At 39.9% G+C, this 15,704-nt stretch overlaps 1 protein-coding gene across 1 annotated transcript in view; it reads left to right on the plus strand.

Annotated features, from left to right (window-relative positions):
• Positions 1 to 15,704, plus strand: part of LOC111866730 (ubiquitin carboxyl-terminal hydrolase 34) — a 128,498-nt gene that overhangs the window by 29,630 nt on the left and 83,164 nt on the right. The window contains exons 11-16 of the mRNA XM_023855934.2: positions 772 to 954; positions 5,851 to 5,989; positions 9,329 to 9,520; positions 10,366 to 10,493; positions 13,770 to 14,024; positions 15,058 to 15,380. Coding sequence (XP_023711702.1) covers positions 772 to 954; positions 5,851 to 5,989; positions 9,329 to 9,520; positions 10,366 to 10,493; positions 13,770 to 14,024; positions 15,058 to 15,380 — 1,220 coding nt within the window. The remainder of the gene's footprint in view (positions 1 to 771; positions 955 to 5,850; positions 5,990 to 9,328; positions 9,521 to 10,365; positions 10,494 to 13,769; positions 14,025 to 15,057; positions 15,381 to 15,704) is intronic.

The following is a 15,704-nucleotide window of genomic DNA, read 5'->3' on the forward strand; positions in this document are numbered from 1 at the left end:
CAGTTGACATTTCACCATTTTTGAAACGGGAAAACCACTCAAACACTTGAGTTTTCCCCATAGCATCATCCTTGTACGCTGTTTTTAACATTTCAAGAGTTTCTGTTCCACTTTTCCCGAGCAAAAATTAGAATTTCACCGCCGCACGCTGTTCACGAAAATCAGCCATTGCAAAAATGACGATCACACAAAACAGTTGTCACTATAAACTCTGCTGAAACTAGTCCTTACCTTCTGAAGCAATGGTAGTCGGCTTATTGACTCAGGAATGTTAGCTCTATGCGCTCATAGCGGCACAACGCGGTACTACAAAAGCTCTCCCAACAAAAAAATTAGTTTGGTTTCTTTTGGGTACCCCATCGTATACACGGTGCCAAATCCCAGAAGACTGCTTTCTTCATAGTCATCGCCGTGAAAGCCTCAAATCGTACAAGTCTTTTACAGACTGTCTACATTAGCCAGTGTTAAGGTATTGGGAATATTTGGACCTAAATAGCATATTTCACATAAGTTTTTCTGATTTCTTAATGGGTTGCACTGGTTTCTGCAGAACCATGCAGCTTGCTAGTCACCATGTGGCCATTCCTAGCATTTGGGTTGTACTTGTCATTGACTCATTTTCATGGGTTTAGAATATTCTCATCTGCAGTCTAATTCATGTTCTTACTGAAAGTCTACTATCAATCTAATTGACAAGAAGTCAGTCTTATTGAATATCTTCCATTCTTTACATGTACGTTAGTAAGTCATTTCATATCTTGTGACTTCCAGGGAAGGTGGCACAGAACTCATCCAGTTGATGCATGAACATTCACAAGATAGTTCACGTGACTCGACTCAAGGGGGTGTGATGACCGAACTAGCAAGCTTAGTCCAAGGCTCAGAATTTCAGCACAATTCTCCACATGAGATCCATGATTGTCGCCCTTATATTAGAAACTTTCAGGCTCACAGGTAAATTGCAGCATTATATAACGTTTTCTGAAACTCCGCTTCTTCATCAAAGCAAGTCTGCTTCTTTAATAAAGTCCTCCATTTGAAACTTTTTCTCCAAAGTTTGATATTCATGTTCCTTCACCGTTCCACATCTTTCTTCATTAACCCCAAACATCAGTTTCAGTGTCTTAAAAATGGTATCATTTGTGACGCTTCTTAGTCCGATTTTTCCTGCTCTGTTTTGTAACTGTCCATTTCCTTTATGTAGCTGAACACCCCCAGTTCTTTTCGTAGTGTGGCATATTTTTCTCCTAATTCTTCTATAATAACCATGTTCTTTGTTACTTCAATCCTTATTTTGTGTCTTGTTTTTCCTAGTGTTCTTGTCCTCTTAAGAATTTGAATACTGCTTTCTGATGTTGACTCACAAGGTACCACTTTGCTTCTGAGAAAGTTGTAGTATTCTTTCAGTTTTTATGTAGAAATTACAATTGAACATCTGATTCATCCATATTGTATCCCATAATGTGTATGTAAGATGCTACAGCGATTTTTTAACTTTTTCTGGAATTATTTTGGCATTTGAAAGATTACATTTACTTAATTTTCTTTTGCATTGTTTATTGTGTATAACTACATTCAGTTTTATGATCTGTTTTTGGGTGTTCTTCAGACAAATATTTCCTATTATCCGGTCACTGTAAATTAAAACCGGATGTATGCAATCTCACATGTTTCACTAACAGTTCTATTATTTCTTGGAGCAGAGCATATATAGTGAGTTTTAAGGGACATCTCCCCTGATAATAATTAAATAAATAAATAAATACAGTTTTTATACTCATAATTATACTTCCTGAAATTGTATATCAACATTATAATGTAATGTTTTACACAGCTCGTGTGTGTAGGTCTGTTCATGTAAAGTAATATAGAAGCTTGCGAGAGAACAGCTCTACTCCATGCAGGAAGAGATGGCTCATTCATCAGAAGTGGTGAAACATAAAAGTTATAAAATAGCAGTTAAAAGCAGGTCATTTTGAATGTGTTTCTAAGGCGAGGGCACACCAAGGAAACTGGCAAGCAGTTGCACTGGAGCAGTGCAAATTGAGGAAACTACATTGCCGTTTCCTGAATTTGCGCTGCTTCATGCTCAACTGAGGCTGATAACAGTTCTTGGAAATTGTGGTTGTATTGTGGTTGCCACTTTCCTTGGTGTGCCCTCACCCTAAAAGTTTCCAGTAAAGTATCCATTAGTATCCAGAATAGGAAATAACAAAACTAGTGAAGAGCACTGTAATCCTACAAGACTAGTGTTTGAGTTCACTGATATTTCTCTGTCGAATAATATTGTCATGTGTTGGGTATGTCATGCGACAGATAACTTCACGTGGGTCTCGGATTTAACAAATCTTTATTGAACACTCATTCTTATACACCGTACAATTATTATCACTTGACTTCTGGCCCAATACTCCAATACTCAACTTCCATTCGAGGCCAGGTACTTTGTATAAGCTGTATGCTGACTCAATAGAGGACACCCCTCACCAAGTTTTGATCCCATGTGTTCGGCAAGCCGTTGCTTTGGGAATGCTCCTTATAGAATACACTGGTAACGTGTTTTGTCTCATCCGTTGTTACTCAACGACAATTCGTTGCTACGATTTGTCGCTGCGGGAACTCTCCAGTTTCCATGTATTCGTTGTCATGGAAGTGTCCGTTCCGATTGTAGCGGTTGTCACAGCGACGGACGTAAGATAACGCGTCACCTTGCTCCCTTCTAAAGGTTCATCCCTGAACAGCCTAACGGTACTTCTTTGGTTTCATTTCCTAAGGTGTTCATCTTCCGAGTGTTACTTCCGCCCCTCTTCTTCGTGGGTGCTCGTCCCGAGCAGCTCCATAGGGCGCGAACCAGTCCAGGTGTACTACCAACATCTTTGACCTAGGGTTCTTCTGGATTCTGTATACTATGTCATTTATTCGGTTGATTACCTTGTAAGGGCCTTCCCAGGAGGATTGAAGTTTCAGTGATTTCCCTTTTTTGCGGGCTGGGTGGTAGAGCCACACTGTCATCCTCGTGGAACCCTGCAGAGTTGGCTAGTTTGTCATACCGAGTTTTCATTCGGACACTGGCGAGTTTCAGGTGTTGCTGGGCATAATTGTGGATGTCGTGTAGATGATCCACCAAGTCTGCTGCATAGTCGGTTGTGGGTAGTTCCTTGTGTGGGGGTACTCCAAACAACAGATCGCAGGGCAGTTGGAGTTCTCATCTGAACACTAGGTTAGCTGGGGTCAAGCCCATAGTGTTGTGAGTGGATGCCCTGTAGGCTAGGAGGAAGAGGGATAACCTCTCATCCCAGTCCCTCTGGTGGGATGCGACAACCTTCTGTAAATGCTCCTCGATGGTTGTAATGTAGTGTTCCGCCATGCCGTCCGACTGTGGGCGCATGTTGCGCATCTTGCTCACTCCCAGGCGTTGCAAAACTTCTTGTAGCAGACGAGATTTGAAGTTACAGCCTTGGTCACTATGCAACTCTCGAGGTATGCCAAAGTGGCAGAAGTTGGTGACCAGTACTTCCGCTATTGTCGACGCCTTCTGGTTTGGGATGGTGTAGGCTTCCGGCCATTTTGTGAAATAGTCCATTGCAATCAAGAGATATCAGTTTCCATGTTCACTTAGCAGGAAAGGTCCGGGTACATCAATTGCTATCCTTTCGAACAGGGCCCCGACATTGTATTGGTGCATTTGCCCCCTATTCCTGGTCCTTGGGCCATGACTGGCTGCATGGGCGTTGCACTGTCAGCACCATTTTTTGATGTCTCTCCTTGCTTGGAGCCAGTAGTACTGCTGCCGAACCTTATTTAGGGTTTTATTGGCCCCTAAGTGGCCTCCTTACGGTCCACTGTGTAGGTCGGTCAGCACGTCCTTCACTCTGCTCCGAGGAATAATTATCTGAGGTACTTGATATTGTCCACTGGCAGATTCCCAGTTGTGCTCTGGAATGCTGTTTCTTACAGTGAGCGATTTCCACTGAGCCCAGTAGCTTTTGTATGTAGGACTCCGGTCTGCAATATCTTTCCACTCAGGTCGTTGTCCGGTTTCTACTTCCTGTAGAATAGGCCCTGTGTCTGGGTCATTTAACTGTTCCTCTCTTAAGGCAACCGGGTCCCAGCTGGGTGTGGGTAGGGTTGCAATAGCTCTTATTTGCTTTAAGTCTGCACTTATTTTGACTTTGTGGCAGTGCTTGCACTGCTCTTGGCAGGGTCGCCTTGAACGGGCATCGGCATTATTGTGTTTCCAGCCTTGGCGGTGCTCTGAGGTAAAGTTATACTCTTGTAGGCACTGTATCCAACGTACAGTTTGTCCTTCTAGGTTCTTGAAGCTCATTAGCCAGGTTAGCGTAGAGTGGTCCGTGCGCAGAACTAACTGTTGCCCATACAGGTACTTTTGGAAATGTTCCAGTGTCCTCACTATGGCGAGTAGTTCTCGTCGGGTGACGCAGTAGTTTCTCTCTGCTTTGTTTTAGCATTTTGCTGAAGTAAGCTATGACATGCTCTTGTCCGTCCTGTATCTGAGAGAGTACTCCTCCAATTCCGACTTTGCTGTCCAGAATAAAACATTTATGGACACTTAAGAGAGGTGAGGTGCAATTGGTTCGGCTACTAGGAACCGGAACCTAGCACTTTGATAACAGAACTTATGGGGCAATGTGCATTCTGCTTGGATGGTGGCAGATGTTTCTTTCAATCCTGAGCTTCAATATAAATCGCACCTAGACACAGGTGAGGGCTCTGTGTCAGAAGTCAGACACAGGGACACTCCGATCCCTGCTTGAGAGGCAGTGCGCACACACAGACACTTGGCTGCAGCAGTCACACCAGCGTCTCTAAGGACCCAACTCTGTTAAACAGAAACCACCAGATCCTTTTCCGTCCCATCTCACACTGCTCGATTTCTGTCTTGTGATGATAAACCAGCGTGCATATGAAATACACAAAACTTTGACATCTTTTTTTTATATACACAAAGGTTGCACTTGAAAAGTTACAAAGTAATTCCACTTAATTGTTACATTTACTATGACTTGTGGCTTCCAGAATATTCTGCAGAAGTTCCTGTGATATACATTAACCATTGAAAACAATATTATATCACCTGATGTGTGAATTGGGCAGACAAACAAATCCTGTAGGTCCTAGAAAACAGAGTGAAAAACAAGTTACAATACATCACATTCAGAAAGTTTGGAAAAAATTAATCCACTATCTAGCAGCTGATATAGCAATCCAAGTTACATTCTTATTAAGCTCTCATAATGGTACAGAATTTGTGTTGAATAAGTTGTGACAGTGGGCATGTGTGAACAGTGTTTCGCTCTTCATCTGACAGTTCTGCAAGGATACACCAGTCACTGCAGTCGAGCATGGAAGGATGACACTTTATATCCAGCTTGAACAGTAAATGGGATTAAGATTTCTTAAAGCATTATTGTCTTCCTTTGATTATAAATTGACCTTCATTACCCACTCTAATGCATTGAGTAGAGATCTGTTGAAATTATGTATCTAGCCTCATGAAAGACCAAGAAGAGAATGGGTGGATAACATTAAGATGGTTCTGAGAGAAACAAGTTAGGAGTGTATAAACTGTGTAACCCTGGAATGTATATAGTGGCAGCATTGACCCTTTAGATTTTGTTACCAGTTGGTTGTGTCTACCAGTGTCCATGATTCTCATGGTTACTTAGAGATCTCTATTATGGGAGGCTTTGTTGAAATTGTGATATAATTCTTCCAGATTCTGTAAATTAACTGTTAGCAACTTCATGTATAGTTTCTACTTCATAACTCCTTTATTCTGTTACAGTGCTGTTTTGTACTGATATGGAATACAATTCTCTATGCTTGCAGGGAATTGATGGATGAAATGATGAGCGGAGAAGAAGGTAGTTATTCGTCTCGAATGAGTAACAAGTCTGAGAAGAACATGGCTGATTTTGATGGGGAAGAATCAGGCTGTGATGATGAACTGGTGCAGCTGGCTGCTCAGGTACGCTAGTTTCTGCCATCAGAGCATCTCAGTGGTTTTACGCTAGTTTCTGCCATCAGAGCATCTCAGTGGTTTTACGCTAGTTTCTGCCATCAGAGCATCTCAGTGGTTTTACACTAGTTTCTGCCATCAGAGCATCTCAGTGGTTTTACACTAGTTTCTGCCATCAGAGCATCTCAGTGGTTTTACTATTTTTTTATCATGCAAGACACAAGCTCTTAGTCTTTCTCATTCTTGCACATTCTTGCTGTTTTTCAAAACACAGTGTTTAGGAGACTGGATTCTGTTCCCGTTCTCAGGTAAAACGTACTCAGTTGGGTCCAATAGATAGAGCTAGCCCCTATCTCCAGACACCTATGCCAGTTTCAGATGGGGTTCATAATCCAAGCACAGCACAAACCATCTGTGAGAGCTAAGAAAATATTCAACTATTGAAGCCCCACCCATATGTTTTGGACTTCATCCATGATCTGGTATGTAAAAGACAAAAGACCACAATGTTTTGGAGACTACATCTGTCTCCGTCCTCAGGTGGGTAGGGCAGGATAAACCTACTCAGTTGGGCCCATTAGAAAGAGGTAGTCTCAATCACTGGACAAACCCTGGTCTGTAGGAAACAACATTTTGATTTGTTAACCTCTTCATTGAAGAGGGGAATCCATACGGGAGAAATATCCAAACTGGGTTTGCTGATCAGATTGGGTGAACATGCCATGTGAGCCGATTCTTTGTACTTTCTGTATCTGCAGTTACTTTCAACCTCCAAGACCCTAGCTATGTCCCAGCTTACCCTATGACCTTCTTCATATGCATACTGAGCCAATCTGGATTTCTCTAGAAGGCCCTGCTTGAGATTGTGCCTGTGTTCATGGATTCGCACGGCTAGCGGTCTGCCTCTTTCACCAATGTAGCTTCTGCCACATTCACAGGGAATGCTATAGACACACTGTGCCATCTGTTGAGAATCCCTTTTTGGATTCGTTCCCACGAGCGAAGATCGTAAAGTGTGTTTAGCTTTGAAGACGGTCCTAATATTATACTGGTTCCCTATGCCCTTGAAGTTCTCAGAGATGCCCTTGACATACGGGATATAAACCGTGCCAAGAAGCTTTTCCTCGTTTCTTTTGACAACTACTACCCTTGGACCTGATAACCGAGTCAATAAAGCCTTGAGAATAACCACTCAGTTGAAGGTGGCGTTTCAGATTGTTAACCTCCAACACCCGGTCTTGCCGGTCTTGGCATATAGTGGTAGCTCTATCATGAAGACTGAACAATTCCTCTTTTGACATGCGGGGGAGGAAATGGACGTTGTGGAGAGGTCGGCCCCCTCCAAAGCAGAGAAAGAGGCTGCATACGGAGTGAGAGCCGGATATGGGATAGCACCGGCCACTCCAGTAGTTACAACCCCCACTGATGAGAGGGGGAAAGGGGAAAGAAAGAACTTTGGATGATGGAGATACACCTGGATCTACTGGCACCTTAGCAGTGAACCACTCGAGGTGAGCTCGCCTTAAGGACCGAGCAGTAGTAGTGGCTGGAGAATAGTTGCTACAAGAGAAGGAACCAAACCACAAGAAGACTTTGCAAGCACAGCCCTCAGAAGAAAAGGAACGGTGATGCACCATAGGCTATTTGGGACAAACAGCCTTAAGGAAGGAGAATTGTGGCATATTTACACCATGCAAGAACTGTTGAACCACAGAAATCTGTAAACACAGCGATTATGTGACAATAAGGAAAGGGGTGTTTTCTCCATGCTGTGCCAAGGTGCACCACACTCATTGCTAGGCAGCCCTGCAGTAAACACATCTCGGCAGCAGCTAATGAATGCATTGCTGGTGTGGTTCAGTGAGATTTTTATAGCTCCTGTATTATAAATTACATGAAGACTGGTGAGGTAGACTGAAGAGATTAGTGTGGAGTGATAATAGGTTATGTAAATCGGTAACATTATTATAAATGTTAATGTATCCAATTACCATTCCAAATCCCATCTCTAGTCACTAACACACATGACAATACTGTAAGGCAAACACATGCATGGCAACAGCTTGGTAACCCACACGACCTAGAATTGGTTCTAGTCAATAACGTAAGAAAGGAAGAACAGCATTACAGTGGTAGCAGAGTCCGTCACAACAGCCTGTACACCTGATGATGGCTGCTTAGGCCGAAACATGTTGTGATATACAGTAAAGAGAAGATGAGATAATATTAACCATCATTGCACAGACAACATAAAGGGGAACGCAAAGTCAGATCTACACAGTGCAACAGGATGTTGAATGTTGTTGCTGTTTGCATAAGAAACAGTCATAAGGGCAATTAGAAGGCAAAAAGTTCTGCTGTAAAATGAGGACAGTTATGTCTAGAAAGTGCAGGAGTTCATTTTAAACAGCAGCTAACATAGTTAACTAATAAAATGGGATTTCTCTGATAAGGCAACAAAACAGAATTGTTTTGTCAGGGATTTTCTTCACATTTCTTCAGTTTTCAACAGTTACTACATAGTCAGAACCATGTTTATGAAACTTTTTTTCATTGAAAGAAAACCAGTTATAATAACATCTTGAAGTTTGTCAGACAATTTGTGGGACTGCCTAAATACAGGAAGATTGAAAAGTCACTCACATCAAACTAAAAGTTGTTATAAATTGTATTGCAGTTAATATAATTATATCTCCCAATTTTCTTTGAAAGAACAGTGAACAATCCAGTGTACCAAGACATTACACAGTTTATTGCACTTCTTGAAGTTGATGAACATGAGTGTTGGTTGCAGCAAGACAGTGCCACATCTCACACATCTAATGAAACGATGCAGTTGTTGCGCGAGTTTTTTGGTGACCGTCTCATTTCGAAAGGATTGTGGCCCCCACATTCACCCAATCTGTCACCCACAAATGTTTTCATTTGGGGGTACCTCAAAGAAACTGTCTATAAAAACAATCCGCATACACTGAATGACCTCAAGAGGAACCTCACGATGGCGATTAACAGCATCAGTTTATAGGTGCTTGACAAAGTGGCCTCAAACATGGTAAAAAGAACTCACACATGCATTGCTGAACAAGGAAGCCATTTCGAGCATATGGTGTAAAGATTGATTTTGAATTTCTAAGATGTAAGGTTATAAACATTAATAGCAAGTGCTGTATGTCTTGTAGTTAGTGCATTAAACCAGCAAAATATAATTGCTTAGTGTGATGTGCGCGACTTCTCAATCTCCCTGTATAACATAATTTGTATTGAAATCTATAGACTGGCATCAGTGGTAATCTGTTGACTGCCAGTTGAAGATGTTGAAAAAGACCTTGCAATTTAATTTGTTGATAGGCTCATCTCTCACCACACTCACTTCCGCAGCACTTAAGCAATATGACATTCCATTCGAGATTCCGCCAGCCAAAGTTGCCCGGCAGGCCGGGAATTCATGGTGTGACTCGAATATGCTCACAATTCAAGATGGAGAATGTCTGTAAACCTGGAAGTACTCTGTTATGGGATTTATTACAGGATGACAAAATAGTGAGTACTGATAGGGTGATCTTGCTAGAGATGAAGACATAATTGTTATGGACATGCAGAGAGTTAAGATTTAAAATTGTTTGTGAACTCATTTTGTTTTCCTATAAAGATTGAGGAAATTCTACAACTAGAAGTAGGGAGATATTATATTTATTATTAGCTATTTGTCTGTAATAGAGACTTTCATGAGTGTTTAGCATATTTCCCTGACTGTGAGATGAGATTATTTGGCTTCATTTCCATTAAATCTAGATAGTTGTGCAGTACTCAAATTATAAGAAAAATGTGTAAAATAATAATTATAATTTAGTAGTATCTGGGGAAATAGGTATCTAGCAGGTGTGGCATACCATATTAGTGTGACGATGATGACGACTTGCCATTTTGAAGGGGGTTAAATGCAGTTGTACTTAGAATTTAGTAATAATTATGATTTCCTTTTTCATTTGTGAACTGTTTAGTGTTTTGAGTGAAGAGTACCACCTTCTAGGATGTAGTGCTTTGAGGACTAGCAGAACTTCAGGAATGTTTTGGGGAACATAACTGCAGTGCTTGCTGCTTGTTTTTCTTAGTTTTTAACTGTGAAGATGGAGGCAGAATATTTTTCCAGATTTTTGTAAACTACCAGACTGCACATTGCCACATTGCAGAAGATAATGTGTTGCATTTATTTTCAAAACCTTCAACTAATTTGTGTATAAATTTTCAAGCAGAATTCTGAACCCTTTATGCAGTTGTGGTTGAATTGCCAGGTACACATTGCTCTGTAAATTGGCAAAAAGGTGTGTGTAGTGGTGTAATTCCATGTTAACAATGAAAAAGGTGTAATGATTCTGTTTTCTCAGGCTCAGCTTGGTGAAGGACTGGCATTGGAAGCTGAAAAGGCTCTCTGTAATCTATTGTGTTTTAATACAGAAAGATTGATTAGAATGAAATTTATAGAAGGATGCCTTGAAAACTTAGCTAATAATTGGTGAGTATTCTGACTTCTTGTTTTGCCATTTGTGTGGAAATTTACTCACTGTCTGGTAGCAGAACCTGAAATTTGATCACAAGGATATGATCCTCAGAAAATGCTGGAACACGCACATAGAAGCACTATACAAACAGACCACCACAAAGTACATTTGCATAGCAACAATAAGGAAATATGAAGGTCGTTGGGACCCAAGTAACCAAACAGCAAGATTTTAGATGAATTGAAACAGATACTGTTTGCTTTTTAACACATCTTTTTTTAAACATACCAATCTTTTAAACCATTATAAATTGAAGTATTTACTTTGAAGTGTTTGTCGCCTTCTGATAATGGCGCTGCTAACCAAAACATATAAAGTTTTGTTCTTCTTATCAGTTGTTCCACTTGATGGAACTTATTCTTTATTAATATGCCATGAAGTGTAATGGTTCAAGAAATATCTCTTATAAAAATATGCCTTATTGTAATTTACATTTTTCTGTCACATATTTTTTTATCCATCAAAGTAAAAGCATTATATTGCAGTCGTGATCAGTGCATGGCACATGTGCCTTGTGTGACACTTTGTGGCCCTAAAAGTGGGACGTGAATATTTCTCCAGCCGAACCAAATTTATTTTCTTCTGAAGAGTTCTGTCTTCTGGGATGTAACAATGCATAGTCCATTGAAAGTCAGCAGATGTTTTGAAGGAATAAGTCGACTCAGCCTCTAACAGGAATGAGTACTGGGAATATTCTTGGAATGTTCTGGTGGGTAAAGGGCAGCCGGTATGTAAGGCTAACAACCTGTGAGCCGACTGTGTAGAAAATATGGGAACCTCAACATCTCACAACCCTATGGATTTCCACGGCCTGTTACAGGGATACCTTTTCTTTTACTTTACTTTACTTAATTTAATTAAATATCTGAGCACTATCAGTATGTGCATCCATATCATAAGGGAAGTCAGCCTTATCAGAACAAGCATAAATGTGGGGCATCACATCCTGCTGCAGGACATCAGTGTGCTGACCAAATTAATTATGCAGGGACTGCATCATTGGTGATGCACTAAAGACAGATTTCAGTCCTCACAACATGAATGGAGTAGAGGGTTCTCCCTGGTCATGGAAGCCTCTCATTCATGTCCTGAAGGAATGGAAGAAGGCTCTTTCTTGGGCCAAGTTTTGACATGTCTTTCCTCTGCCTGTGGTCTTGAAAAGGGCTTTTGTTATTCTCCCTCCCGTTACCTTGTAAAGGGCTCTTCATTGTCCTTCTTTGGATGAGGAAATGGCTCTTTGTTACTCTCCTTTTGTCTGTGTTGGAGTATTTAGGGGAAATGCGTTCCTCCAGATTATTTATACATGCTGTCATAACCCAGGAGACCACATTAAGAATATTCACCACTGCGATAACTTCATCTTTTACGCTGTGCTGTTATATTGTCGTGGACTGTGAGAATAATTGAATTAGAAGTAAGGCCACTTCCTTCAAGTAACAAAATATCTTCCACAACTCTGAAGAGAGAAACATAAGAATAACAAACCAAAACAAATATCACCCTCTTTGACGAGGATGTCCTAGGATTGATTATTTACAGTTATTATCTAGAAGGATGGATGGACTGCCCAGAGTGAAAGGGGTTCTGGATGTATTGAAGACAGAACTGATTGTACAGGAAAATAAGAAGTCTGCAGACCATTATCAAGAAACTGAGTTCCAGTGGAAGTAGATGATATAAACAGAAAAGCCAGAAATATGTGATTTGAAATGTAGAAGAAGTCCAGTATCAGTGTTGTTTTGGTGGTGGCAGTTAGTGTTAGAGCCATCCACACTGCTCCAAGAGGCTAGAGCTCATCTGGAGGTCATCTTGAGCAAAATTGTGAAGTTCATCAGCTAATCATTGCTAAGGCTGACTCTGAATGTGAATTTATGAAAAGTGTAATTTTACAAATTATGTGACAGACCTTTAATTCCAAATCTGCCTCCTTGTAGTGTTGCTGTGATGGCAAGTATGTCAAGACACCTAAGAATTCCTGTGCCCATTATCATCGTGAAAGGTCGCTATGAAAAAGTGATACTACAGCGGCGGAAGTGATGATGTTGATATTGATATTGATGAGTGGGTGGCAGCAGTGATGAAAATCGTGATAACTGGAGGTGGCAACAACAGTGACAATGACCTGTTTTCAGAAAACGTTGTTGCAGGAATTATACTCGTTAATACTATCTTACTAGTAGAGATTATAATCTTTTGCCAGTAATGAGGCATTTCAGTAAAATGACCATAAAGTGCTTAGCTATGATCCAACCATTTAAATTATTATGGGGGTCCTTGAAATATCTTGTTTCTGGAAGAAATGTAGATTTTAATATAGTGTTCTTTAAGACAGTAGCTGCAAGGTAGCTCGGGGAAGATCAAGAAACAGAGTGGTCTGATATTGTTCACACATGAAAGAACAGTGTTTTATGAATTAAGGACCCACTCTTAAGCAAGAAGTGAGCCATTTTATTATGAAGCTGGAAGAATGAAGTGACATCCAAATGTGGAAAATGATTCTTATTCGTCAGATATGTCAGGCATTACATAACAAAAATAGTTATTGAAAGGTTGCAATGTTTATAAAGGTAAAGGTGTCCCATTGCATAATTAATTAATTAAGCAATTAATTTTTTTTTCTTGACACTACAGCCCCAGTGGGCCTAGGCGTACCTCCATGAACTCCATTCACTTCGGTTTTTCTAGATCTTACACATTTGGTAGGACTCCTTGGACGGGTGATCAGCTCGTCGCAAGGCCTCTACCTGTACACAAACACAGAAAAACGCACACACACAAACTAAACATCCATGCCCTGAGTGGTATTCGAACCCACGATCCCGGTTTCCGAGCGAGCGAGGAATGTACATGCCTTAGACCGCTCAGCTACCGTGACCGGCAAGCAATTAATTACTGCACAGTAAAGATGTATGTGGGAATGGATTAATAAATCAGAAAATAATGAATAAGAACTGTTAAAATAGAAAATAATTTTAATTAGTAAACCACTTACTTCATTATGGTTGTGTAATTTGTTTCAGTCCGATGATATGCTGAAGTGTTAGGTATATGTGGTGGATCAATTATTTTTAAGTTAACAGTGGACCAAACAGAACACTTCCACCTCCAACTTTTTGTTTGAAACCCACAACATTGCCCTGCCAGCAGTTCTTTCATCCATAGACATTAGCCAGCATTTGCATCTGCTTTCTGTAACAGTTAACACAGAAGTGCTCCCTAATTTCTTGCAGGTCTGTTGTTGTTTCTTTAAGACTGTTACCAAAGCTGTTTTCGTCATTTCAACAATTTCGTGGGATGGACACACATCAAATTACAACATGGGCTGAAAGAGAACATAATATGATGCAGTGTTTCTTTAATAATCTGAAGGTTTATACAAAGGAGGGATTAAAGAGCAATCTTTACTCTCATCAGACTGAAATACAAGTGCGATTGCAATTTTTAACCTCTTTATTCTCTCCTGTTGGTTCGCCAGAGGGTTTTCGGTAAGACCATTTTTAATCTTTTTCTGGTATACGAGGCAAGAATAGTAATTACTTTTGAACTAATTTTCATGAAACTTGCTATGAAAATTATTTCACATCAATGAGACACCAACATGGTGTTTAATATCTTATCATCAGTGACATCAATATGGTTGACAGACGTATGAGCAGAACTGGCTCCACGTAATGTAGATACCTATAATTTTGGCTGGAAATAGATTTTTTGAGAAATATGCAGCTCTTTTTTAAAAAGAAGGAATGTTGTATATAGCTCCATAATATTGACATTAGCATTTATTTTCATGGTGATATGATTTTGTTTGTATTGTGTCTTATAAATACACATATGAAATCTATATGAAACATTGTTTAATTTTTAACACTTTGAGACACACAAAACTTCAAAGTTTTAGGCGACATTTAATATAGCTGAAATCTGCTAATGGAAATTGTTCATGGAAATGGCTTGCAGTGGTACTGCCATTTAATGTTCCTTGATGTAGGGTTTTCCTCATTTAATATTCATTTTCATTGAACCCAGTTCATCATTATGTTAAATTTCCTACGTTTAAGCATTTCCTTAGTACTGAAGCTGTAAATTGTACAAGTGTTAATTTATGTTCTCTGCTTGTCATAAGTTATGTCCAGAACTTTTGTCACCACACATTAGTTCACTTATATTGCAGTACTTACCAAGTTTCCTGATGCAACTGACATGTCTCTCAGCAGGGGGACAGATCAGGTACCCCCGGAAAATGCAGAATTGAAGGAGACAGGAAATATACCTAAAATTAAAATTGTATAACAAAACTATTCTTCTGTCCTGAATACAATGGGTGATCCATAAAAGATCTTAAACTCCTTAACTGAAAGTTTGTAAGCAAATTTTCTGGGTGCCCTTCCACCTTGCCACATTTTCAACAAATTTTTGGCAGTGACCATGCTGACTGATGTTTGAAGTGAGTGAAGAAAATATAGTGAAATAAGTTTGTTTTAATTATATATCTGCTTAAAGTATTTATGCTTTTTTCAGCCTTAGCATAGATCAGGTGGATACACTGTGGTCATGTCTAGCTACAGATAGCCAGTGTAGTGATGAGTTATTCAGTTGGCTTCTCAACCAGGCAAAGAGTAAAGACCAGCATGCATTAGGCATGGATGCATTGAAGCATTTATACATGAAGAAATTGCCATCTCTAGAACCAGAGACTATCAGCATGACAGGACTTGGATTATTCCAGCAGCTGTGTAATTTGGCACGTCTTGCCGCAGCTCATCTTGATAATCCTGTCAAAGATGTGGATATTGTGGGCATGAATCACCTCTGGAGGATTGCACTTCGAGTTAATAATACAGGTAGTTAAGTTCATAGAATTAAATTTGTAGTGTTTTATTTATTTTTACTATTGTTATCATCATCATCATCCCCCCTTTAAAATGAATTGAAGTGTGTTCTACAACTGACATATTATAATCAGTATACAGTGCAGTGATAACAATGAAATATTATTCAGCCTTATCATCTCATCAACTGGTAGTGCTATTTCTTTGTTAAATCAGGGCTATAAAATAATGCTAGTGGTGTAATGTAAACTGATTTATATTTTTGACCTCTTGGCAAAATTCTAATTTTTTTGGGTGCAAATTTCAACCTTATTTTTTTTTATTTGCTAGTGGGGT

This window comes from Cryptotermes secundus, unplaced genomic scaffold (assembly GCF_002891405.2).
Source record: "Cryptotermes secundus unplaced genomic scaffold, Csec_1.0 scaffold213, whole genome shotgun sequence".
In the NCBI taxonomy this organism is placed as follows: Eukaryota; Metazoa; Arthropoda; class Insecta; order Blattodea; family Kalotermitidae; genus Cryptotermes; species Cryptotermes secundus.